Raw genomic sequence first — 27,671 nt, 5'->3', positions numbered from 1 at the left:
GGGCCAAGGTTGAAAAACATGTACACACACGATCCGGGGGCAATGTACACGCTAGATCTTTAACATAAAATCAAATCCAATTTGAAGGAAATTTGTATTGCATAATTATCAAGATACACTTTTTTTTTTGCTTACTGCTACCTCAATAAAAAGGTGAATTCCTCGCCTATGAAACACAGTTCTGACAAGTGATGTCACATGATCACGTGACACCCACTCCCACGTTAAAACAATGCGTGTGTTGAAAGGACCGAGGCAGGCTGGCTCGCCTTCCCAGCCTTTTCCTTCCTGCCAGCGAAACCCAAAGTAGAACGCTTCAGTCTTTCCCCTCTTTTTCTCATCAAATAGGAAGTGAAAGGGGGGTACTTAATGGAGCTCTCCAACAATACACCGAAAAGACCCCAAAGAAAGGTGCTCGTTGATGTAAACATCCAACCATGTAATACGTGGCCTTTAACGCCCCACATAAAATACACAAACACAGTTGGGTAATGGGCCCTCGGGGACGGTGGCCAAAAGGCCAGAGTGGCTGGAAAAAAAGGATGGCGGGGGAACAGTTCCCAGGCCTCTGCAGACAAAACTGCTTTTAAAAGAAAAATCCAGCATGGCCTCTTGGACTGAGCTTCATTGCTTCGCAGCAGCAACCTCGTCCACATGGAGACAAAGCCTGTGGCTTGGTGAAGCAACTATTCTTATAAGTGCCTTTGCCAAACATTCCCATTAGTAAGCCACTCACTACTTCAGTTCAGCAGCACCGCTTCACAAAAACAACTTTCAGTGGGGGAGCTGATTCGTTTCGCTTGTTTGGGTCAGACCTTATTAGCATTTGAGAAATTAATCAGGGAGAAAATAAAAGGTAAACAGACATGGGAATTGTGCATTTTATCCTCCATTCATCCACTAGTGCCTCTAAAATTAATCTTACCATAACAGCAGAGTAGACACATCTTTGCGTTTTTACCTTTCGGTCTCCAAAACCAGTACTTGCGTCGCCGTTTCATTATTAATCCAAATATTTTTGATGTTGGGGGGAAAAAAGCGGATCTCCTGGCTGGCCTGTAGTCCAATTTTTAAGATCACCTACTACGAATGAAACCTCTTATCTGAAACTTCTTGTAATTGGTGACAAGGCTGTTCATGTTATATTGGGAGAAAAAAAATAGAATATGGCTTAAGCTTCGATTATTATTTGTGAACCATGTTTGATATTGCGCTCCATTTTGGTAAATTCCTGGTTTCCACTTCTCATCCTCTGAACAACGACGCATACATCAGACAGGATGCAAGACAGGTATATAATCCAATAGTCACTTCTTTAGTCCTTTAGATTGGGTCTCCATAATTTCAGAAAGAAGAAGGAAAAAGCCTTTCGCAAGTGAAATGAGCTTTCCGTGATCTTGAAGTTCATGTAAAAGCGAATACTGTACTTTTCTGGAAAGTACTTGACAATGGCAGGAGGAGAGGAAACAACACAGTGCAGTCAGGAAACCAGTGTGGAAAGGTTGAGACAGACCCTATGCCAGGGGTAGGGAACCTATGGCTCGGGAGCCACAAGTGGCTCTTTTGATGGGTGCATCTGGCTCTCCGCTAACCTATATGATAAAAAAATATGGAAACCGCTGGTGACAGGGTTGAGATACTACGTCTAGAGCTGCCTTAATCTTCTTTTTTGTTTGTTATTTTTTTGGATTAGACTCTTCTGGAATGCATACTCATTGATTAGCAACTGCATAAGAATGTTGTCAAAAGTATTCAGAGTTTTTTTCCACTTTAAAAGTGGTGAAATTACCCCAACAACAAAGAGTATGGCTCCCAAGGAATTACATTAGAAAATATGAATTGTATTGTGGCTCTCTTTCTCAAAAAGGTTCCGGACCCCTGCCCTATGCTGTACGCTGATAGTCTTTAAGCTTTGCTTCAAATCGATGTGACTGTAAATCCAAGAGTGGGAAAGTTACAGACTACAGCAAATGTTAAATATGGATTTCATAGCAACAAGGCAAAAGTAAACATTGCCAAATGTCCACGATTATGTCCTGTAGTCAGGCAAATTAATTTCAGTTGTAAAAGTTTTCTGGTTAATCAGAAAAAAATGTACAAACAAAACGAATGGTTTTATCATTAACAGTTTATAGGCGAATAAACTTTGCAGCAATGTTCAAGATTGACAACATTACTTGTCAAATCTTGTGAGCTTGCTCTTATTCAAATGTATTGCATTTATATGTCACTCTTGTGAGGACATGCACCAGCAGTAGAAAAATACTTCGGTATTTACCTCCATCTTCTGGACCAATAAGAAATTACACAAACACAACTAGTGAATTTTGGACTTGCAACTGTGGTACATTAAATAAACATATTATAGTATACGACTTTTACTCCTGTTGTTTCTCTGTTTCTTGGCCCTTAATTGTTGGAATCACATGCTCACAGTTTTATATATTAATACAATAACAAAGCAATAAAACAGGATCTTATCATTACAAACCCAGTGAAGGTTCAATAGAAAGCAAATCACAGCATAAATCATCAACTTGTTCATACTGATGTATTGATTCATGAAGGATTCCTTGACTTACTTGGCAGTGACACACAGCTCATGAATTCATTCATGATTGACTAGTCATGACAATAATAGAGCAACAGAAAAGCCAGGAAAGGACAAAGGAAGGATTGATTTGAATGAATGTGAACTGCTAAACAATGGCTACTGAAACACTCTATGGCATATATACGTAATTTATTGAATGCCTACTGCTTCTATTTGGACTCAGTAAGGCCAAACTCAACAATACAACCAGTCTCAATCTACGGTGCAGTTTATGCTTTAAACAATAACCTATGATGCAGAGGCCCAAAGTAAATAGCTTCGTTATTATGCTTATCATGCCTTGAATGGACCAAATTACGGCATACGTTGTTCATGATTTAATCACACACCCAAAATCCAACGATAGTTTTCTGATATTATTGTTCACTACTTTTCAAGATTTTCTTGATCAGAACTACTTTTTATTGTGAAAATCTTCTTTTCTTATGGTATTAGTGTATTTCCCCGGGAAAAATGCTGAGGAGTGCAGTAATAATAACGGAATATAATAATATCCGGTGCCCTGGCGGCGCGAGTGGTTAGCACGTCGGCCTCACAGCTCTGGGGTCCTGGGTTCAAATCCAGATTGGTCCACCTGTGTGGAGTTTGCATGTTCTCCCCGGGCCTGCGTGGGTTTTTTCTCCGGGTACTCCGGGTTCACATTCCAAAAACATGCATCGTAGGCTGATTGGACACTCTAAATTGCTCCTAGGTATGGGTGAGTGTGCATGGTTGTCCTTTGTCTCCTTGTGCTGCCTTTACAAAGCATTAAACATTTTTTTGCTTATCATTATTCAGAGGATGGTATAGAACACAGTTTGGGTCATCGAGGGCAAGTGAAATCAGATTGGACACCCAACATTCACACGCATGATGGCACACTTTCTTAGAATCAAGACTAATTTCTTATTTTGCACTTGCACTAAAACTCCATAGGCTGCTAACCACTTTAATTACTTTTTGTACCTACTTAGTATTTATGTGACCACCTATTCCTGTTGACTACTACTTATTAATTATGTTGACTACTTAACTATGTTGACTACTACTTATTTATTATGTTGACTACTTAACTATGTTGACTACTACTTATTTATTATGTTGACTACTTAACTATGTTGATTACTACTTATTTATTATGTTGACTACTTAACTATGTTGACTACTTAACTATGTTGACTACTTAACTATGTTGACTACTTAACTATGTTGACTACTTAACTATGTTGACTACTTAACTATGTTGACTACTTAACTATGTTGACTACTTCTTATTTATTATGTTGACTACCTAACTATGTTGACTACTTAACTATGTTGACTACTTCGTATTTATTATGTTGGCTACTTAACCATGTTGACTACTTCTTAGTTATTATGTTGACTACTTAACTATGTTGACTACTTAACCATGTTGACTACTTCTTAGTTATTATGTTGACTACTTAACTATGTTGACTACTTCGTATTTATTATGTTGACTACTTAACCATGTTGACTACTTCATATTTATTATGTTGACTACTTCGTATTTATTATGTTGACTACTTAACCATGTTGACTACTTCATATTTATTATGTTGACTACTTAACCATGTTGACTACTTCATATTTATTATGTTGACTACTTAACCATGTTGACTACTTCTTAGTTATTATGTTGACTACTTAACTATGTTGACTACTTAACTATGTTGACTACTTAACTATGTTGACTACTTAACTATGTTGACTACTTAACTATGTTGACTACTTAACTATGTTGACTACTTAACTATGTTGACTACTTAACTATGTTGACTACTTAACTATGTTGACTACTTAACTATGTTGACTACTTAACTATGTTGACTACTTCTTATTTATTATGTTGACTACCTAACTATGTTGACTACCTAACTATGTTGACTACCTAACTATGTTGACTACCTAACTATGTTGACTACCTAACTATGTTGACTACTTAACTATGTTGACTACTACTTATTTATTATGTTGACTACTTAACTATGTTGACTACTACTTATTGGGTTGCCTACTACTTATTTATTATGTTGACTACTTAACTATATTTTCCTAATACTTATTATGTTGACTACTTAACTATGTTTTCCTACTACTTATTATGTTGACTACTTATTTATTCATTACTTATTTATTGATTATTTTGATTACTTATTATTATTATTATTGTTATTATTATTATTATTATTAATCTTTTAGTTTTGTTTGTTTGTTATTGTTTTTTTTCCACTTCCCTGCTTTTTTATGTTGTTGACTACTTATTTATTTATGACTTATGTATTGGTGATTTATTTATTATTCTTGTTATTATTTATTTGGTTGTTGTTGTTATTTGTGCACTTCGTGGTGAAGCTTTAAATCTCAGTATACTTGTAGAATGACAATAAAATCATTCAATTCAATATCATGGCCTAAATGTTGTATAAGTGCACACTACTACAGAGCAAAGTTCGCAAGTTCGGAGCGCAACTATAGAACTAATGTGCGCACTTGCATGCTTGCACACGCACCGTTGCAAACTCGACATAATTAAGATGCCAGCGATTAATGAGCTTATAGAAAGCTGGACGTGGAACTACTTTACAAAATTCAAGAATCCAACAATTTGCAGACTAACCAAGCAAGGCGTTAAAAGACGCGCACATCTCAGGATGTTCCACGGTCACAGTCAAGAATTAAAAAAACAAACCCTCCAGCTCGTAGACGCTTACAAAACAGGCTGGGACTTGCCTGCAAACATTCATACCTGCATGCAGCAACAACTAGCCCGACTAAAACATTGGTGTGTAAACAAGTGATAAAAAGAAGGCGCCGATCCTGCTTTCACGCGGACAAAAACACGCCATAAATATAAAAATCGTTCGAAAACAAGATCAAGACGTTTGAGCTCACCTGTTTCTTCCCCGACTTCCAAACTCGGTTGTTTTCTGCGAAAAGCGACCCTATTAAAGCCCTCCATGCTTTCTGTGGCCAAAAGCTGCCCACGCATTTAGAAATTCTATCAAATGACGCTCATCTTTTGACGCGATTGCAAAAATCTGTCCAAAATGTTAATACTTATCCATGAAAAAAATGTAAAGCAGCGGAAACCGCGCTTGAAAGGGAATAAAAATCCATGTGTCATGTCAGGTGTGTCATTTTTTTTCCTTCTCCCGAGTGACCTCATTGGGAGAGAGCAGATAGACTCCGCCCACAAACTGTCTTTCTCTCTAAATTTGAACATTTCAGGATGCCGTTGCCTCATAAACCAGAGGTGGGCAAACTACGGCCGAGTTTTATTGGCTCGCAGCAAATGATATAAATATCAATAAATCTGGCCCAAACAAGAAGCTTAATTTCAGCCTACAATGTGTTGAAATTCTCAGTTTTAACACTAGAGGGAGTTAGTCACTGAAACGCACCTTTTCTAAAGCTATGAGGGCAAAAAGTGACATTCTAAAGTAGAACATTGTAGAATTTTGATATTTTGTTTTACATAAATAAGCATAACAATATAATCTAAACAGGCTGAAAATTACAGTAGTGATTACATTCCTGCTTTGGGAAATAAGTAACAAGACCACCACCTACAGGACAAAAATGTTCAGTGAAGATAATACTACTATTATTTACAATGCATCAAAACAAGTCAGAATCCCCAAAACAATTAACAAAGGTACTAGGAAAGAAGTGCAATATATAATATAATAACTGATTAGCCTCATTATAAAAAAAAAATGGTTAAAGTAAAATCTTAAAACCAATATAGTTACATTGTGGGAATTTTAAAATATCAGTTGTAGTTGATTTGCCTTAAAAAAAAAGCTGAGCCACAGTATAAAACCCCCCACCCCCCAGTTTAGTTCAAAAAGTAATTGAATGCATTTTTAAAGAGAGGAAACAAAACTTAGGTTCCAAGTATTTTTATTTTAAAAACAGGTTCCCATTTTATTCGCTTTCCTAGGTTGTGCAAACAGACCAAATATACGTTGGTTACCAGTGAGCCAGCATGACAACTGATATGGCAAATGCACACAAACATGAAGAATTAACCCATTCAAAGATGTATTTTCAAACATCTTAGTCATCATATCATTCATATCTAAAAGGCAAAGCTAGGTGGAGAACACAGATCAATGCTAGACATGGCATTAGGTACAAAACGATAAAAAGACAAACATGTTTAAAAGCCATTTTAGTGACTTCTTTCCAGTCAGTTCTGCTGAGTTTAGTGTTGTCAGCGTGGAAGGTAATTGGCTTAATATACAGCCTTTTTAAACCATTTAAATACAAAGACTGTATGCATTCATAATCACTAATAAATAAAAGTGGAATGACACTTTATGGTGGGTATGACTGTAAATTGATGTAATGCAGTTTAAATTGTGCTTTTTACGGCATACAAGATGGAGGAAGCACGTTAACAGTAATTAGGAGGACAAATAATGATACATGTCATAGTTAACTTTGTATGGATGACTTTAAATGTTTCCCCAGTATTTTAGAGAATTCCCATTTATTCCAAAGAAGACCTAAATGTACAACTTGGACCATACCCAGATTTCTCCAGATGTATTTCTCATAGAAAGTTTGCGTTTGTAACCTTATTAAGAAACAATAGAACACCTCTTAGAAAAGACCAAAGTAAAACCTTTCAATAATAAGGAATAAAGAGGCACACCTTGTTAAATAACTCTTAAAATATATGTATATAAAAAAAGAGGTCTGGTCCCTACCTGGTCGCTTGAACCTGTGCAACTTAAAAGGCAAAAACTCAGCCCAACAGCTCTCATGGCAAACTACCAATAATAAATAAATTAAACAAATAATAAAAAAGGCAAGTTTATGTAGCTATAAAAGTCTCGTGCTTGGCCAGAAAACATTCATATGAAATCTAGTGAGGATGAGCCATGCCAGAAATTCTCCACTTCACTCCTTTAGTGGCAAACTGAATGTACTATTTGTTGAAATTTTACTCTACATGCAATTTGGAAAAAGGGTAAAATCCACCTCATAGTGCTGAATGTTTTGGATTTCAACCTCTTACTAACAGATGCGAAATCAGGTGCCAGGGGAAAAAAATCCCACCATTCCAGTCATAAAAAATATCGAACAAACACTATTAACAGTTAATAGTCACGAATACAAATAGGGGGAACGACTCATTTAATTTGTCACTTTCTCGTCCTCTGCTTTTGCAATAAAGAGTCCAGTGATCTGACACATTGTTCTCGGGCCACAAGGAGCAACACTCAAAGTCAGTCAACAAGGATCATGTCCCGGGGGGCAGAGGTTGGTGGGCCGGGCAGTTACGTAGGTCACGAGGGGAGAAAGGAAGGCTCCTGCTACTGGACAAAACTGCTTTGTTTTCCTGGAGGTCAGCTCGAAATTTAGGACTGAAAAGATGCAGAAATAAGAGTGAAAATACATTCACCACTGTCAATTTAAACAAATTCGATTGATCGTTGACTTTACTTTTAGTGATCATGTCAACAATGATTAGAGGTGGAAAATGCAGTACTCACAAAAGCAAGAAAGAACAATAAATGTTTATGGCTTCATTCTCAAAAAGACAAAAATCACTAGAAAAACAGGACTGTAGAGAAAAGTTTGACCACCATGCCCAAAGATCTGTCAGCAGCTGCCATGATACATTAAGATAAAGATGGATATTGTACATATAGGTCAGCAACATACATAGAAGGAGATGAAGCAAAATAATCCTGTCCGTCTTTTCATGTCAAAAGGGGTTGGACATCTATTGTCTTCAATGGCAGGAAATGATAAAGAATGATGAAATTCTCATTTAATCATTCATTTTCCGTACTGCTTATCATCACGGTGGTCATGGGAGGTGCTGGAGCCTTTCCCAGACAACATTGGGTAACAGGCGGGAGACATTCTGTAATTGGTTGCCAGCCAATCATAGGGCACAAGAAGACAAACAACCAGTTAAGTTTACACTCATACTTAGGTGCAATTTAGACTGTTCAACCAGCCTTTCCTGCATGTTTTTGGAATGTAGGAGGAAACTGGAGCACCTGGAGAAAACCCATGCAAGCCTGGGGAAAAAATGCAAACTCCCACAGGAAGGGCCAAACTTGGGATCGAACACTCAATCTCAAAACTGTGAGGCGGACGTGCTAAACACTTTCCCCAGACTGCCTTGATGACATTTGGCGTGGGCCAGGGTGGCGGTATGATTGTGATCTTGAATGGTTGTCTGTCTCTCAACGACCAGACTAGGGTGTTGTGTGCCTTTTGCCCCCAGCTGGGATAGGCTCTAGAAAACCCTCTAACTAAGCCTTGTGATGATAATGCGGGTCATCCTTTAGATCAGGTGTCAAAGTGGCGGCCCGGGGGCCAAATCTGGCCCGGCGCATCATTTTGTGTGGCCAGGGAAAGTAAATCATGAGTGCCAACTTTCTGTTTTAGGATCAAATTAAAATGAAGAGTATAGATGTATATTAAATTTCCTGATTTCCCCCTTTTAAATCAATAATTCTAATTTTTTAATCCATTTTTTTTTGTGTTTTTAGTTCAAAAATCATTTTGTAAAATCTAAAAATATATAAAAAAAGCTAAAATAAACATTGTTTTAGATCTATAAAAAACGGAATATTCCGGGCTTTTAATCCAGTTCTTTTAATCCATTTATAAAAAAATTATCTAAATATTATATCTAAAATGGTCCGGCCCACATGAACTCGAGTTGACGTCAACGAGGCCCGCGAACCAACACGAGTCTGACATCCCTGCTTTAGATGAATTCATATCCATCATTGTGTCATTTTAAAAAATGTTGATGACCCCCACCAGATAGACAGAGAACCACAGCACATTACCTGTAGGCTAGAGAAATTGTCCCTCGCCTTAGCTGTGCGGAGAGTGACGATATTGAGGCAGCAGGCTGCTGACGATCTACAAGAAACTGATAAATTAGACAGATACACAAACTGATGACACTCGGGGTTTAGAGACAGACTGACAGATGTATGGACAGAAACTCCCATGGACAACACCGAGAAGACGAGTAAGGGAAGGCCATGTTAGAGACCACGAGATTTTAGTAGGAAATAATGGTAAAAAAATGTAAGAACGTAGTATACTGTGCATGCAAATCTGTATATAGTAGTTAAACACAATGCATCCACTAATGCACCACCATTGAGTTGGGATTTAAATTTAAGGCAAGGTAGAAGACATTTAGACATGCAATATTGATTTTAGTTATGTAACACAAAAATAGCTTCAAGGTCCAGGCTTATTAATCATGCAATGGCACTTTCAACTTTATGTCTCTATTCTATCTCCAAAACGGCGCAGTAAACTTGAACTTTTGTTGTAAGATTAAAACCGATGCTGATAACGTTTTGTTATCCACTGCACACTTATTAAATTAAGATAGGACACCAATGTATACATTTAAGTAGGGAAAGACACTGCCATCTAGTGTTTAATAATCTACATTGTGCACATCTGCTTGTTTCTTTTCTATTAACAGAAAGTTAAGGATAGAACAGCAAAAAAAAGAAAAATGGAGGCACTTGTAGGAGAAATTTAAAAATGTAAATTTGAAAAGGTTAAACGGAATCAATTAAAATATGGTCGAGCAATTACAATAACCAATGTGTATTATTATTCTGCAGTTTGCAGGTTTTGTCATAGGATGTCACTGCATACTGCCGAAATATTGAAATACGTACAGACTTTTTTTTTCACTTGATCATGATTTGCAATTTTGGACTGGAGATGTTTTTAAAGTACTACTCCATATGAAACGAACTAAGTTCTTTGTTACTTACTTTTGGCTGGCTGCTTTTAATCTTGGGCACTTTAGCTCCACGACCACGGTGGACCTGCTCATGGTCAAACTCCAGATCCTCCAGTCGTTGGGTCAAGGCCAGTTTCTGCTGGATTGCCATACGTAGGAGCGAGTTTAATGTCTTCTTTTCATCCTCCGCCGCTGCAAGTTGCCTCTGCATATCATCCAGTTGGATAACATATTCGTCGCATCTGAAATGATACAAAAAAAAGACATGCTGCAATGTTTCTTGTAATTGTGATTTCCACCGTGGACTGCGCTCACCTGGTGGCAAACATTGCTCTGAGAGAGGAGAAGGTCGCCGCATCTTCTTTGAGAGCCTTCAGCTCGTTCCTGAGCTTCATCATCGTTTCTGTCACCATCGTCTTTTCATTTTCATACTTGCTCTTGAGATTGGCCAGCGCCACCTCTGCTGTCTGCAATGCGGAGAAGCATCTTGTCAAGGAACAATTTCTATGAAATATTCTCCAAAAATGTGTTCTACCTGCTTATTGGCCTTCAAAACCAGTCTGAGTGTGGCTATCTGCTCTCGCTTGGTGCTAAGAAGGGATTTGAGCTTGAGAATTTCCTCCAGACACAATTCCTTGTCTTTATCCAGGATGGGTGCGAGCTCTCTGGCGGCGGCCCTCTGCCTAGACAGCTGCAGGGAGCGGTCGACAGCCCTCTGCAGGTGCTTGATCTGGTCTCTGATGATGGCGTTTAAATTGTAAATGTTCATGGGCTCCTTGCGCAGGTCTCCACCTCCCTCGGAGGTCGCTGGTGACGGGGAGGTGCTGACGACGGGGGAGCCCGCGGCGTTGCGGGTGGGGCTACCTTGGTGAGCCGGACAGTCTGTCGCCTGAGAGGTCATATCGCCGCATTGGCCGTCTTTGGACGGCGAGTCCGTGGGACTGCGTTGAGTCTCGGAGGAAAAGCGTGCCGAAACTGCGGCCAGGCGTCGTGCCAGGCGAGGGGAGAGTAAAGCTCGGGGGTCTTCGGGGCCTTTGAGGCTGCTGCCGCGAGTGACTCGGCTCTGGCGATAGTAATCAAGCATGACGCGGTTGGGCGTCTCGTTATTGCACAGACACACGTGGTGGTACAGCTGCGCCAGCTCTTCGCTGAAGGTCACAAGGTCATCTTGTGCCGTGTTCAGCAGGCCTTGGCTCTCCGCAGTGGCGCTCGTCGACGCTCGTAAATCCGCCTCTAGGCTCGCTACCCTTTCGCGGCCTTCCCGTAAAGCGCTCTCCAAATGGTTTACCTAAAAGGAATATTGACAATATTGAAAAGATTCTTGTCTTTTTCTGGTAATCAGGATTCAGTGGCATCAACGGCGAGAGGTTTCAAATTAATACTCAGTATCAGTATTGACGCAAGATATGACTATTTTCGGAGAATCGGAAAGTATCGGATTTGGTCACAAGATCGGATCCGATCAGATGTTTGTGTTTTGGTACCATCGTGCACTTTGGTTGCTGTAAATCAAATCACTAGGCCAACTTTGTTGGCTACATCTATTTAGAAACTAATGATAGTAACAGATTGTGTAATATCGTAAACAAAGTATTTCTTGACTTTGACACAAACAAAGTGATTTATCATTTACTGGTTAAATTATATTTTGCGTTAATTTTACTGTTCTAAATATATGGGAATCGCATTTGTATCGGCAAAACTTATCTTCAGAAAAATGGGATTGGATTGGATGTCCAAAGGTCAATTTCAGGACTTCCATAATTTCAACTGTCAAATACTGTGCATTCATTATTCAAATGGCTTTGGATGTCTATCACCGGCAATGGCAGCAAAAAATGTCAACTTGGATTAAACATCCAACATAAAATGGGGTGGAGTAATTAAACCTGACATTGGTACAGTGCTGGTCAAAAGTCCAGTAGAGAACCACATTATTGTCTATTAATAATCTAAAGCAATTCTCCCAATCATATTTCTTCCTAGTGACATAGCGACAACAAACCTCTTCGCCCAACGCATGTACTCTGTCATCATCGCGACCTTCTGTTTGCTCCCCCACAGCATGGCCATACTTCTCCTTTAAGGCCTTCAGATCTGTTTTCAGCTCAATCACCTCTGTCACTGCCACCTTATATTTACACTCCAGGGCCTCAAATCCGTGTATGTCAACATCGTGGTGACCGTTTGCTTGTGGCGACAGGGCGCCAACAGCAGATTTGCTATTTTCCCGAGGGTCATCCAGCTCTTTGCCACCATTGAGATGCTTTATGGCATTGACGTGCTCTGTTAGGCGATGGACGCGCTCACTCTGCTCTGTGAGGGCACCTAGCGCATGCTGTAGATGGGTCTCGGACTCCTGGAGGTTCATGAGCAAGGATGCTTTCTCACACTCCACCTGGTTTGTGGAATTAACAGTGGAAAAAGAAAATGTTGCATGATCAACTTGAGCTGTGAGTTATCGTATTCTGCGGACTATAAGTCAAACTAATAAGTTTATTTCACATAGAGCCAAGAAAGAAGTTGAGATTGAGAGTTTAGTAATGTTCATTTGATGTGTTGTTGAGGCTATAGTTATGTGAATAGCAGTTAATATATTACATTAATAGTGTCCCTATTCAACCTGTTCTCCATTTCAATATATTTGTTTTTGGGCTCTGATCTAATAAAGTCCCAAACAAAACATGTGACTCATACTCAAATATTCCATTTTCTTGGTACATTTTTGGCTGTTGCAATTTATACTTGGGTGCGACTAATAGGCAAAAAATGCAGTAATCTAATCCACTCTAGTAGTACAGCACAGAAGTACAGTAAAATACTATAGATTTCTATTTAGTTTGTAAGAATGAATGGTTTTCAAACTCTTATTTACAAATTTGACATGCAAGAGATTTAAATGTAATAATTATGTAACATTTTCACACTCAACATAGCTGATATATTTTTTTAAATTTATTTTGTTAATGCGTATGTATTTGTTCTAATATCTCCTGACAAAAAAACTTCATTGTGAGTAGCACGCTGGGCAAATAAAAACTGCTCAGATGGGAATGATCTGTATTTTTGTTGTAAGTTAAAATATAAAAGAAAAAAATGCTTAGTTTGTTCACTCAGCCAATTCATAGAAATAGTGACTTTGTAAAGTATATATTTAAGTAATAAGTATAAGTATATGATTTCATAAATGCGAGCAACGTAAGTGGAAACTCATTTGCTGTGGTATTATGTATTACTAATGTCAGTCAATACACCTTCCATTTTGGGATGGGTAACTTTAGAAATAATCAATAAGGAATTTAGGCAGCTTTCCATACATTGTGTCCCAACTTTTGTGATAATTCACAAATAATTTAAAAAAACCTTTAACTAACCTGGACAAGTTGCGTCTTCAACTTTTGCATCTCCGACAAATTGAGTTCACTGAAGAGATCCGGTACCGGATGCAGACCCTCGCCCTTTCTCCCGGCACGGTAGTCGCCATTCAGTTTTTGAAAGTGGGCGTTGTGCCGACAAGCATCGTCATCGTTGCCGTTGACGGTGGCGCCGCCGCCGCCGTTGGTGCTGGCGTTGAGCTCCTCTGGGAACTTGAGGCCTTCCACGCCAGTGACGGTGAGGGCAATGTGGGCGCCGGCCCCGAAGACGCTGTCACTCAGGCTGAGGTGATGGGCCAACTCTTTGCGTAGATTGTTCTTTTGCTCACGTTCGCTCTTTAGGGCATCCAAGGCTTCCTCCAGTTGTGCCGCGGAGATTTCTTTCAGACGTAAAGCGTCTTCAAGTTGGCTGTTGAGGAGGACCGTCTCTTCCTCCAGCACCTTAATCTCGTGCTTGAGACCTTCATACTCTACCTGACAACATCAATGAATTTAGGATCAAGGGGAAAAAACTGGTGTTATTAGATTAGAGCAAATATTCTGTCATTATAGTATACGTTTATATTGATTGACAAGGAGTATTTAAAGTTTAGCCCGGTGTCAATAAATTGCTTGCCACATATCGTCATCACCAAATGAAAATGTACATCACTTCCAGCATTTTGCAAAAGATCAAATATTTTACTACTGCATTACATCACGAACGACTCTTAAAACACAAAGATTCGAAGAGATTCTGCTACACTAATTTTATATACAAAAATATTAGAATTTGTCCAATGAAAAAGTTGAAGAATGTTACAAAGTGGCTCTGAGAATAAAACCAAATTTATTGTACATACCTCATGTATTTTAAAAACAAGAGACAGAATGATATCAATTCAAATTTGATACCAAACTACTTTTTGCTAGATTTATTACAAAATCTCTATTCTCATCTCTTTTATAGCTATTAAAAAGCATTGAATATTCACATATGTTCATATAACAAGGCCATTTCCTTCTCCTTACATTTACAGCAGAAATAAGATCTATAGAATCAGGTGTGAGTAGGCTGAAGATACACTTAACTAGGCTGTGCCAAAACCTTAATGTGACTCTCCCACGGCCTCAGCACCGACCTGGTTCTGCTTGAGCGTAGAGACCAATTTCTGCAAGGTGATGTTCTCCTCCTCCAGCTCCGTGTAATCCTGAAGCAGCCGTGTCTCTCGGAATTTATACTCCTTGATCTCCTCCCTCATCCGACCCCTCTGGAGTTCCAGCATTTCATTATTCTGGGACACGGGAAGACACAAATGAACATTTGAAATCCCTAAAATGTCAATTGTCAAACGTCAACATCTACCCACAATTCATACAGATTAGACAGCTAAAATACCACCTTCATAAATTACTAATAACATTATCCACATTGGTGATTATGCCATTGCCTGTAATTGCGGTTGGAGAATTCTACTATGTGTTTGGGCTGAGAGTGACAATGATTTTTCTTTTAATAAATGATAATGAGATCGTACATGAAAATCATTAATGATTTGAGCCTCACATTTGCTCACAGCAGGTCTCAAGGTCTTTAGTCTAATAGTGATTAAATGTCTATTCCAGTGATTTTTTTTAATGTCAGGTTGGGCGTGTGTGCCAATAGTTGTGCCGCATGGGCTCCGAGAGTCGCACATGTGCCGAGCTCAGGGCATTTACTATCTCATCCTAGGGGTTGATCCCCGGATTTGGCCCCCTCAATAGGGTTGTGGCCCCCCGTGTCTGACCCTGACTCGAACTCCGATGTCTACAAACCCAAACAAGAGGCTAACAAAAAGTGATTAGCAAAGGCAAAACAAGGATGAATATGCAAAATATTCCTCAGCCAATCAGATGAAAATGGAAAATGAAACATGACAAGCCATAAATGTGAAGAAAAAAAACATTCTACATGAGAAAAAAAAGTGTATAATTTGGTTTAATAGCAATCACAGTCGCAAACCATCATGTCTCATGAGGATGACCTCTTTTTAGACATCACTTGGAATTTTCTGTATTATTGAGTCACAATCACTTAAAGTTTTAATTACCATTATTTTCAGCTTTCATCAGCATTTGGCTTTAAATCCTGCAATTTTTAGGCCAGTATGGTTTTTATATGGATTATTACAGGCTGATGAGTTGTACGTCTATAGAAAGCTTTTCAAAAGTATCCAAAAGTTTTGATGCTGAAATGTGAATGCCATTTTTAATGGGAAAAGTATCAATATTCAATTATTAGTTTTTGCATGACCTCATCCAAAATTGGTGGCATGGGTCAATTTGATTTTACTCACAAACTAGCTTGACACCAACTTGACAATGATGCAACAAGAAAGAAAGAAAACAACCAAGGGAACTTAAATTCACTAAAACGGGTTAACGAGACATAGCAAACAGGTAGCTGACCCATAAGGCAGCTGATAGGCAGAGACACTTAAGGGATGAAAGGTGACACCAATGAACAATCACAAGGAAAAGACAGACCAGGGCAGAAATGGAGAAAAGTCCAACAAAATCATGATGAACATTTGTATTCACTCCCATTGATAGCACTAGATGTCCAATCCATTTGAAATTAAAGGGTTGGCGGCAAATGAATATGAGCTCATTTAGTTTCTAAGAGCCACACAATTGGACGTCTGACAATTAGTACGTAGATGAAAAAAACATTTAATTGTGTATCCTTTATTCATGGTGAATCAAGTATTCTAAATATTGATATGGACTTTAGATTGTTTGCTTTGTTAAGTGTGAATTACCCTAGAGCAGGGGTGTCAGACTTGGGTTGGTTCGCAGGCCGCTTTAACGTCAACTTGATTTCACGTGGGCCGGACCATTTTAGATATAATATTTAGATTTTTTTTAAATAAATGGATTAAAAGAACTGGATTAAAAGCCCTGAATATTCAGTTTTTTATAGATCTAAAACAATGTTTATTTTAGCTTTTTTAAAATATATTTTTAGATTTTACAAAATGATTTTTGAACACAGAAAATATGGATTAAAAAATTACAATTATTCATTTAAAAGGGGGAAAATCAGGAAAGTTAATATACGTCTATTCTCTTCATTTTAATTTGATCCTAAATCAGAAAGTCGGCACTCTTGATTTACTTTCCCGGGCCACACAAAATGATGCGGCGGGCCAGATTTGGCCCCCCGGGCCGCCACTTTGACACATGTGCCCTAAATGCTGTTTTTTTTAATAAAAATGGTGGGTGCGGCTTCTTGGAAACACAAATAGCGTTTTTAATTAATCCGATAAAAGCCAGAAGTAACATGACATAAAGAGATCCAATGGCTTTTTAATTTAATATTTGAAACATGGATCTCACTAAAACGCTACACCTATTTGAATATTGTATTTTGTCATTCTTTTCAAAACTCTGCTATTCAAAAAAAAATGTATATCAAATGCACGTTAGTAAGAGCGCAGATACTTTGGGAGCAACCTTGTGAGGTATCCCTCCTTTAAACTCACCTCTCGTATTTCCAACAAGACTGCATTCAGGCTCTCATTCTCTGAACGCGTGTTGGAAGTGACAGAAGAACTCAAGGTCAGCTCTGTCTGCAACTCTAAAAGACGAGACACGTAATACGCTTCCTTGGAAGCCGATTCCTGCAGCAGGGTCTCCTCGTTACTCTCGCCGTCCTCGGCCACCTTCCGCTGGTTGCTGTATGCTTGGCCAAATGCCTGAGGAAATCAAACAAGTGAAGCTATTTTAGCATCCAAGACAACTTTGCCAATATTTATGAAGTCAAACTTCCAGTTGTTGTCCCTCAACATGAATTCCATCTACAAGGGATGATGTTTCATTTGATCAATTCAAACATTGTTCCCATTTTGCTGACACGTTTGTGCAGCAGTGGGAGCTGCCTGGCATGGTGACGGGGCTGAGACTTGATTGGAAAAATCAAAGTGAGGAGGCAGCAACACAATGGAGCTGTCAACCAGCCGCTGGCAAATACCCCCCTCATGCTATTGAGTAGAGCAAATGCTAATAATACATTTCTTTTACCCTATAGTTTTGCTTCTCATTCTCATTTTATTTCTTTCATCTCATGTATATTCTGTAGTCTGCCTTTTACCCTTCTTTGTGGAACCACGCTGGCATTTTGGTGAATAATTAAGGGAACAACAGCGTTAATTACTGCAAATAGCTGCTTGACTGGATGAGCTCAAATTATGGCTTCACAAGAGTGGCTGTCAATGTCCGACTAGCAGTGTGGTCACCCGGGACTGAACTCAGGAAGGTAGGGAAAAGCTGCCCTCGCAGGGGCCCACTTACAGGATTTCCAGCACAAAAGGGAGACTGCTGTGTAAAATCAACATTCTAGCTGTAACACTGCACATTAACTACATTGAAACACACATATGCACTGACACATGCACGTACACACACACAGGTCTGAGTCATTCATTCATTCATCTCCCATACCGCTTATCCCCACGAGGGTCACGGGGGACGCTGGAGCTTATCCCAGCCAACCGGCAGGGGACACCCTAGCTCAAGGGTGTCAAACTCGGGTTGGTTCGCGGGCCGCAATAACATCAACTCGATTTCATGTGGGCCGGACCATTTTAGATATAATATTTAGATTTTTTTTTAATTTGGATTATAAGAACTGGATCAAAAGCCCTAAATATTCAGTTTTTTATAGATATATATATTTTTTCTTAGTAAGGGAAACATCTAATAATCATTTGTTTTTCATTTCAAATGGAAACATTTTTATTAAAAATTATATTCAATATTAAAGTGGAAAACCGAAAATATTTTTATATATTTATTTTTAGATTTTACAAAATGCTTTTTGACCTAAAAACACCAAAAGAAAAAAATGGATAAAAATGTGCAATTATTGATTTAAAAAGGGGAAAATCAGGAAATATGATATACATCTATAATCTTCATTTGAATTTGATCCTAAAACAGAAAGTTGGCACTCATGAGTTACTTACTCGGGCCGCATAAAATGATGCGGCGAGACAGATTTGGCCCCCGGGCCGCCACTTTGACACCTGTGCCCTAAATGGTTAGCTGCCAATCGCAAGTTGCAATGAAACAGACAACCATTCGCGCTCACAATGACATCGCCTCTGAGCAGGCATCGAACCCAGACTGTCCGCACCAAAGTCAGGCGGAAGAACCACTGCACCAGCGGCTGGCAGGTCTGAGTCACCAAGACTTTAATATGTTTCAATACATTTGCTCATGTTTGGAAACAAGGAAAAAAAATCTGTCTATTGTGTATATTTTGTATTGCATGAGTGCAGGAATAGAGAAGTCAATTGTGTGCAAAGGTAATTTGGAGTTGTAAAAAAAATAAATAAACAACAACTAAGACTTAGTTGTTGTTTTTTTGTTTCATTTGTTTTCTATTTATAAATATATAGTTGGAAACAAAGCTTTCTTGTAGTTGTTGGGGTAATATGGTGGAAAAGTAACTTGTACTAGCAGAAAAAAATATTGTGAAAACTAAACTAACTTGTTGAAAATAAATTTTGTATGTAAAACAAAAGTAACTTGTATTGTAGGAAAAATGACATTCTCCAATTACGAGTGACTTTCATACAAAAATTAAATATACTATTTATTTTGCTTAAAGTTATGCCATACAGTTAAGACAAAGGAACCCATTTGTGCCAATAACAAAAACGTAATTCTTTTTGAACTCTCGTGTAAGAAAAAAATCCTATTCATATAAAATTTAACACACCACTAATGATTATTATTTCATACAACAACCCTGCTTCCTGCATGTAGATTTATTTCCTAAAGTGCACTCCATTAGGCTGCCACTCGACATAGAAGGGAGTCACAGAAAGTGACACTTCACGTGACTTCGTGACTCATCTTCGTGGCACGATGCCATATCCGGCTGGCCGGCTTGTTGCCATTTCATATCAGCCGCCCCTTAGTTAAAAATATCACAGCAACAGCTATGAATTTTACGGCTAATTATGAAAACGCACTGATAACACGTGCCTGTTGAGTCATCATAATGATAGTTCTTCTCGGTCCTGGGCTTACCCTACTTGGCAGATCGTACCAAGCTCCTCATTGATTAGATGGTGTGGCTACAGCACCTCCTCAGGGCAATTATTCTTACTATCTTGGTGATTGGCAGTTCATTTGGAGAAAGAAAGCCAATAATACATTCGACCTTAGGCATCACTGGATGAATGATAGTGTTGCACCTGCATGTATTCAGCTAGAGGCCATAGCAGGAGAAGCAAGCTCACTGTCAGAGCAGCATAAGGGGAGGAAAGGAGGGTGTGTGAACCCCGAAATCCACGCCCATCTGTGATCGCTGCTAATTAGGAGTCAGGGGAGGGGCCTCTCGCTGTGATGGATGTGAGTGTGTATCTATTTTTACACTCAACCCCAATTAAACCCTATGGTCTTTCATATTTAACTACTTGCAGGAGGTCTACCCATAGTCAATTTTCAGGGTGAGTGAACAACAGTAAACAAAATGTTTTCCCTAATTTATTCTTGCTTAGAATTTATGAACTCATTGGTTGTCATTGATCTTAAATGTTGAATCCATTTTTTTGACTGACAAATCAAATTGATCAAATCAAAAGCCTTTATTGTCATCATACACAGCTGCGTATAACGAAATTGGTGGTTCTACTCCACAAAGTGCGTTTTCCCAGTAAAAACATAAATAAGTAATATAAAAATATAAAAAGTCACGTCCTGGCCTTTCAAATGGATTTGACCTCTATTGCCGTTAATGACACTGAAAAACGATTCCCTGCCAGCCCTTCCATTTCAATTGGATTGACTTGCTGCGGCGCCACTCAATGTCTGCAACAGATGTGAAATTGAAATGTGTCATTCAAAAACAATAATCTTTTCAGTGACACTAGAGGCAAAAAGTAATTGAAAATTCATCCAAAAGGCAGCTTTCCAAGCTGTAATCCCCATGACAAGTCCATCGCAAATCGCGGTACAGTATTAGTCAACTCAAGTTATGCTTGGTATATACAAAAACACATACAGGGGCGCAGAGTCCAGATGGTCGGCTCGCCTGACGACGTCAGTGATTTCAGAACCACGGAGAGAGACATGCAGATCAGCAACAAATTTGTCTGCATCCAAAATTGTGTCGAAGACAGCTATTGAATTTTGTCTTGGTAAAACATCATAGTGACGTAGATTCTTGTGCAAAATGCCCTTCATACAATGCCTGTCCTTTTTAAGGACACAGAGTTCCCATGTGCATTTCTGCCATGAGGAACATTGGCAAGTCAAGAGATGTGTCATCTTTAAGCACAAGGCACATTTTCACAAGTGGAGTGAAGCTGGATAATTAGAGCCCAGTAGCTATAGAGATGCAGCCTCAGTGGATGCTCACAAATAGTCATGCCATGAAACATAGATCTCCAGGAGATGGAATCTCATAAAAACTATATGAGCACAAGCTTTTATAGCATGAATGTTTATTGAGTTGGGTCATTTTCTGCTTTCACTGAAATACATGACAGCCAGCAAACCAATGATGTTAAATTAACACAATAATCCACAAAAGAGACCAATACGGCTTAATTGGATGATGAGTGCCACTGACACGATCCACATCTGCTCCATTCACACTAAAAACAAAGTGAATCGTGGATGTACCACTGAAGGACTGCCAAGGACAAGCCGCTTTCCCCCCCATGTCTTGTTAAAAGGATTTCATTTGGCTCAAGTCTACTTCTGATCAGCGAGAATGTTGGATTATTACCCCAAATTACATTTTTGCAATCAGATGACAAAAATGGAAGGGATTGGCTCAAAAGCAGCTGGCTGTAAGACAAAAGATCTGCGAACGATCTCAGTTCTCCCCATGAATGAGATTTTGTTCATACATGCTTGCAGTGCCACTATCCCAAATTTCATCAAAATGTTTCATTTTCAGTAACGCTTATCCTCCCTCACATGCGTCGCATGGGGTTAAGTTAAAATGGCATTATAACTGTATTTGGCTGTTTTTGCTTTTGTTTATTTTAGAAAGAAAAGCACTGCGGGGAACAGTTTCAATGGAGACTCAACATAATGTGGAGTTAATAAAATTTATTTGAAGTCCATTAGCACTGAACAAATTGATTGAGCCACTCGATTAACAAGTAACATACACAGTTAAAATGTCAAGTGTTTTTATGAGACCAGCAGTCTGTAAGTGCGTCATACTCAACTTCCTCCCTCTGGTTGGTAATGTGCCTGCCAGGACACCAGCAGCAAGTGAACCACAACAACACACAGCATAGATGGCCTTTGGGCCTCTACGCAGCCACACACTCACACATAGTTAAAAATACATTGGGCTACAGGCACCATCATTCAGGAAGTATAAGGATTGTCAGGGCTTAATTGACATCTTCAATTAAGAAGAACAAGAAAATCTACTTGATGGCTTTCTTTTGCGTTTATAATTCTATTTGATGCAAATATTCTCAATGAATACAAATTATTATCATCTACTTTTGATGGCTGAAACGTTTGCATTATTTATTCCAGACAAACGAGTGAGTTCCATTTCAACAAGGCACTGACTGCATACTTTCCCCTCATAAACTGGCCTCGGGCAAATAAGAAATGGAGCGATAATGTCAACTGCGTGAAAGTCGAGCTACAGCATCCTCCTCTCAGCTAAATGTGTGACTTATTTCGCTGAATATCCGAGATTCATTTATTGGTGACACAAGAATTCCGATTAAATAAAAATAAACGCGATATTAAGAAACCTTTTAGAGAACAGTGACAAAATACGGACTGATTTGATTACATTGTCTTGTCTTTCTGCGGCAAAGAAAGCCGAGCTGACACAAAAGAAAGAGGAGCCAGTCTGCATCCTTAAAATGACTCATGAGGCTTCCACGGAGTGACTCACGAGTTATCTTCATGCCTAAGATAGACACTGTAGCAGCAAATTAGGCTATTATTCCAACAAATATATTGTTTCTACCAGGATTCACATTCTAAACACACAAACTACACTTCGTCCAACCGGCACAAGCACAGAAGCACAAAAAAACAATGCGATGCACTGGAGTCCCATACCAACACTCTCCTGTTTCCCCCTTGCTGTTCTCAATCACAACATCCGCACCCAAACACCCTCCCCCTCTTGTCCTACTGCTTACTGACGCGGGACACCTTTATGTGAGCAAAGAGATGATCTTCCCCTCTGGACTCTCACTTAAATGATTGTACAAACCGACGCAAATTCCTCGTGTTACAAATTGAAAATCACACAAAACAACACATTTCCTACAGCTTTAGATTTGATTCCTTTCATTTACTTTCCTATACCCGGGAAAGTGCAGCTCTGTTGATAAAACAGCACAACACGCAATCTGATGCAGAATCGCCACTTCAGCCAAAGGGGGATCGTATACAGTACATAAGAGGAATACAAGGCCAAGCTTTGAGAGGGGGATGGTGAACCCAACAGAAAGACGAGAGACACAAACCCATCTGAGGATGTATTGATCCACCACATTCCTCTCTGTTTACTGCATGCTAATGGAAGATCAGCACCGAGACAAAGAAGGAGCGTGACATTACTGTAATGCATCCTTGGACCAGATTTACGACCGAGGGTTTGTTTCAAAAGATTTACCATTGAGACCTCATCTTTTGTTTCATACAATAGAGCAGGGGTGTCAGACTCGGGTTGGTTCGCGGGCCGCTTTAACGTCAACTCGATTTCACGTGGGCCGGACCATTTTAGATATAATATTTAGATTTCTTTTTAATAAATGGATTAAAAGAACTGGATTAAAAGCCCTGGATCTTCATTTTTTTTATAGATCTAAAACAATGTTTATTTTAGCTTTTTTTAAAATATATTTTTAGATTTTACAAAATGATTTTTGAACTAAAAACACAAAACAATTGATTAAATATTTACAATTATTGATTTAAAAGGGGGAAAATCTGGAAATATAATATACATCTATACTCTTCATTTTAATTTGATCCTAAAACAGAAAGTCGGCACTCATGATTTACTTTCCCGGGCCACACAAAAATGATGCGGTGGGCCAGATTTGGCCCCCGGGCTGCCACTTTGATACTTGTGCCATAGAGTGTAGCCAGACCAGCCACAACCAAAATAAACCACACAGATCATTCAAGGTGAACCGGTACATTTCTGATTTATGCGTTGCAAACCACCGATAACGCTTTGTGGCAATCAAAACTAGAATACATTTGGACATCATTTATAAACACATTTAATTGAGCAAGTGGTCAGAAAGCTGTTGCCGGTTGTTTCTGAGTGACATGCTGATTGATTTATTGATTTCTTCTTTCATATGACACCGGAGGCAACAGGCTGGTGAAGTACTAGCTAGCTGATCTTCAGTCACAAAATATCAATACGTAAGAATATTGTAAAGGGCAACACAGTTGCAGGAATCAAAAACATGGCACACCTTACAGGCAGAATGAGAATTTCCCAAACAACCCTTGACACTCACAATCTTTGACAGATTTCACACACAGATACAACAATAAACCAATATCTGTTTTGTTTTGCTCTGTGAGGATTGCAATATTGCTTTGACATTTTACGTACATTAATTTAATTGGATTGAAAATTTTGGCACATATAGAATTGCAAAAAACGCACTGTAAAGTCAGACGAGAAAACGTAGAGGGGCTTGCTCGCCCTCCCACAATAAATGACCCCCTTTCCTTTACTGGCCTGTCTGAGGTTTATCTGCCCGGAGAAAGCACTAACAAGCTAGAACCACTGCCTGCCATGGATTAGGCAACATCCCAGAAACATCCAAAGCATCAGGATGAAAAGAATGATTGGGCTGGGGGGCATGTACTCTAAATGAGGGTGGTGGGGATGAGAAAAGGAGAGTAAAAGAGTTCCCTGTTTTTCCCCAAACACAAAATGCACTTAGTGTTTTTCTCTTTTGTACTTTCAACAGTTCCTAAGGGTATCGTGTACAATGTGGTCCTTCCTCATGCAAATGGACCGACGCTCACCTTGCCTTTTCTGCAGCTGGGTGACGGCCAAGTATGCTTTCGTTACTCTGATGACAGGGTGAGGAGTTATTATGCTGTTCTGTAGCCTCAGGGGGAGGACGGCAGGGTCTATTTTTAGCTATTCAACTTATTATGAATTATGGTTTAAGACTTAAAAGACAACTTGATCACTTGCAGGTCAACATATGTACATTAGGTCTTATTTTATCTAAATAAAAGACGGCAAACAAAAAGAACATACAGGATACAAGAAATCATTTTCTTTATAGAATCTAAATCAAATTCTATCAGCAGTTTTCCTGCTGTGTCATTATGCAAAATGCAGTGCAGAGGCAGTAGACGTCTGTACTTTGGAGAATAGAAGCGTGCGACGGTGGGATGAGACCAGGAGGTGTTTTTTTGTGGAAGTAATTTCACCTCAAGAAAATGTTCCCTGTGCTAAGCCAAAACACGAACTGACAGGAGAGAAACACATGGCCATCATTCGTAGATGACATTTAAAAACTATACCTTAAGATGTTTTTTTTTGCGATTTTAAAAATCTTATTATCTTATTACGAGAACTCTGAGCACAGCATGGAACATTTTCCAGAGGAACATGGTTCTTATTTATCAGGTCATAGAAACAATCATGAGACAGATCATCCCTCTCGCTAATGCAATTAGATTGAATTGAGTTGAATGAAGATTATATGAAGGTGTTGTTTAAGGAGCCCAATACCAACCAAGTTGACCAATGATGAGAAACAACATAAAGGTGTTTGGTTTCCTTCGACTAGTTTGTAAGAAATGTGTGTTTGGTGGGGGAACAGTCATTGTTTAGTCCTGAATACCATCTCTGACAAAGCTAGGACCAGTAAGACCTTCCCTTTTATGAATGACAGCTTAATGGTTAGCTACAGACATTTTATTATTCCAGCTAAGATTTTTGTTGAAGCAAAAACCTTATGAAGCCCATCCTGGTCCCAGTGCTACGAATGGTGGTCGTCTCATCAGAAATGATCTCTCCTCGTTCATCCCTAAAGTTGAAGTGAATCTTAGCTTAAAGTTAAACAGATTTGGTTTTGTGTGATTGCAGACTGGCTGTGAACGCACCAAAGGAAGAGTTAGTGTTGGTAGAGAAGCTGCATACTAATGATGGAGGACAATAACTCAGGGTTGATTAGGTAGATTAATTAATAGCAGAATTAAAATTGCTGCTCTTTTGTAATTTGTGACAGATCAAACTGAAATTTAGTAGGTCTTTTCTGCTGATGTATATGCATCGATTTTTGGAGCCCTGGGGTGATTAATTTCATGAATTCATTGCAGTTCCAAGTTAGTGAGAAGCTGCCATGTGCATTTTCATTGTGCTTTTGATCAGAGCTCATTTTTAACTTTTTTGATCAACATGAAGGCAACTTTTTGTGAATAACATCCTCACAAGTGAACTTGAGTTTAACTCATTGGCTCGTATTGTCAGTGACTTGAGAGGCAACATGTCCTCTAAAACAGTCCAGTTGAATTAAGTTCCGTCAAAATGAATTGACCTAATATAAATAACTTTTACAAGCATTTTAGTTCAATTTAATTGCGCATTTGCACAAAAGATTGGACATCATAATCAATTAGAAAATGGTATCATGTAGATTAGGGGTGGCCAACTCCGGTCTGGATCCGGTCTGTTTTCCATATTTCCCTCTAGCAACACACCTGAATCAAATAATCTGGATCAGTAACAAGCTTCTGGACAGCTTGCTGATGAGTTGATCATTTGATTCAGCTGTGGTAGAGGAGGGAGATATGGAAAACAGACTGGATAAGGGCTCTCGAGGACCGGAGTTGGCTACCCCTGATGTAGATTTTCACTATTAGTATTAGTAGTCGTTGTAGTAGTAGCAGTAGTAGAAGTAGTAGTAGAAGAAATAGTCATAGTAATAGTAGTAAAGCAAATCAGGTGTCTAGTGTCAACATCAATCTTTTGTTCTATTTGTTTTGATTGAAAATATGTTAACTGTAACATTTCTACAGCTTTACAAACATTTTCCCCCAACCACAATCATGGGCTCCCTATCACCGTACCTTGTGATTTCAGTTTGTTGTTAAAATATTTGAATTGCTCCTAATAATTTCTTGATGTGTTTTAACACAATCAGTCACCAACCATGTTGGAAAACTCTGATTTTTTTTTTTAGGAGAAAAGTCTTGATCACATAAAAATACGATTCCATCTTCCTGATTGAAACCCGATATTGTCAGATACACAAATGAACAATTGAACGTCCCCTTCAACTTTAGTGAGTTAAGGGACGCTCGTCTTTTTTTGACCATTTGATTCACAGTCGACGTCACATTCTGCAGGTGCATCCACACCATTATCTGTTTTGAATGAATGAATCAGCGCTATCTTGGCACCTACCTCCTGCAATTGTTCCAACTCCTTCCTCAGAGCTTCCTGCTCGCACTCCAGTTCGGCACACTTGCTCTTCAGCGTCTGGTTCTCCTCCAGGACAACCAGCCCGCACTCGGCAGCCCGGATCTTCTCCCGATTAGCTTCGCTCAGCTCCTGCGCCAGACGTTCCACTTCGGCCCGGTACTGCTCGACCGAGGCCGCCATCGCCCCTCTCTGTCCGGCTCTCTCCGGTCCCCCCCTCCCACCAACCAGCCTGTTGGTCTGCGGTTCTTCTCCCGGTCTCTCCTCTCCAGCGCAGAGGCGGGCGCTAGGATGATGGGATGCGGAATATACGCCCCCTTCCCTGGAGAGCAGGACCGAAAATCGAGATAGGAGCTCCAATTCGTAGATTTGCTTCCCCCAAAGCCATATAAAAATAACCACATTAGAAAATAAACAAGTATTCGTGTGCTGTCAAAGCAGGCCACTAAGCAAAATAAGGCGTCATTTCTGCTCCTTCATGGGTAAAATGGC

At 39.2% G+C, this 27,671-nt stretch overlaps 2 protein-coding genes across 5 annotated transcripts in view; both read right to left on the bottom strand.

The window, feature by feature from the left end:
- LOC144071127 (FYVE, RhoGEF and PH domain-containing protein 4-like) overlaps positions 1 to 5,761 on the bottom strand; it is a 33,069-nt gene extending 27,308 nt beyond the window's left edge. Inside the window, exon 1 of one of the 2 annotated variants that reach the window (XM_077595970.1) lies at positions 5,510 to 5,761. In XM_077595970.1, coding sequence (XP_077452096.1) covers positions 5,510 to 5,606 — 97 coding nt within the window. In that variant the 5' untranslated portion in view covers positions 5,607 to 5,761. The remainder of the gene's footprint in view (positions 1 to 5,509) is intronic. The other variant, XM_077595972.1, reaches the window with a different exon arrangement.
- Positions 5,762 to 6,503: 742 nt separating this feature from the next.
- On the bottom strand, positions 6,504 to 27,624 carry bicd1a (bicaudal D homolog 1a). Of its 3 annotated transcripts, none has more exons than XM_077596508.1 (10): positions 27,165 to 27,624; positions 17,248 to 17,460; positions 14,866 to 15,018; positions 13,745 to 14,218; positions 12,376 to 12,768; positions 10,906 to 11,658; positions 10,686 to 10,837; positions 10,402 to 10,612; positions 9,442 to 9,527; positions 6,504 to 7,992 (listed from the first exon to the last, which is right to left on the bottom strand). In XM_077596508.1, the coding sequence occupies exons 1-10, from the start codon at positions 27,360 to 27,362 to the stop codon at positions 7,869 to 7,871; spliced, it is 2,757 nt and encodes a 918-aa protein (XP_077452634.1). In that variant the 5' UTR covers positions 27,363 to 27,624; the 3' UTR covers positions 6,504 to 7,868. The 3 variants fall into 3 exon arrangements, with proteins under 3 accessions (XP_077452634.1, XP_077452635.1, XP_077452636.1); XM_077596509.1 differs by having other exon boundaries at positions 9,442 to 9,517; positions 27,165 to 27,623; XM_077596510.1 differs by lacking the exon at positions 9,442 to 9,527.
- Positions 27,625 to 27,671: the final 47 nt, after the last annotated feature.

Source organism: Stigmatopora argus, chromosome 3, assembly GCF_051989625.1.
Source record: "Stigmatopora argus isolate UIUO_Sarg chromosome 3, RoL_Sarg_1.0, whole genome shotgun sequence".
In the NCBI taxonomy this organism is placed as follows: domain Eukaryota; kingdom Metazoa; phylum Chordata; class Actinopteri; order Syngnathiformes; family Syngnathidae; genus Stigmatopora; species Stigmatopora argus.
The sequence above is the reverse complement of the archived record's forward strand: the minus strand, read 5'-3'. Positions and strand labels throughout refer to the sequence as shown.

What these genes read in the sequence shown, in the direction of transcription:
- bicd1a (XM_077596508.1), bottom strand. Translation starts at nt 27,362, where the DNA reads ATGGCGGCCTCGGTCGAGCAGTACCGGGCCGAAGTGGAACGTCTGGCG. An exon ending in AGTTGGAACAATTGCAGGAG is followed by an intron (nt 17,461 to 27,164) that starts GTAGGTGCCAAG and finishes TGATTTCCTCAG; the next exon opens with GCATTTGGCCAAGCATACAG. An exon ending in TACATGCGTTGGGCGAAGAG is followed by an intron (nt 11,659 to 12,375) that starts GTTTGTTGTCGC and finishes TATTCCTTTTAG; the next exon opens with GTAAACCATTTGGAGAGCGC.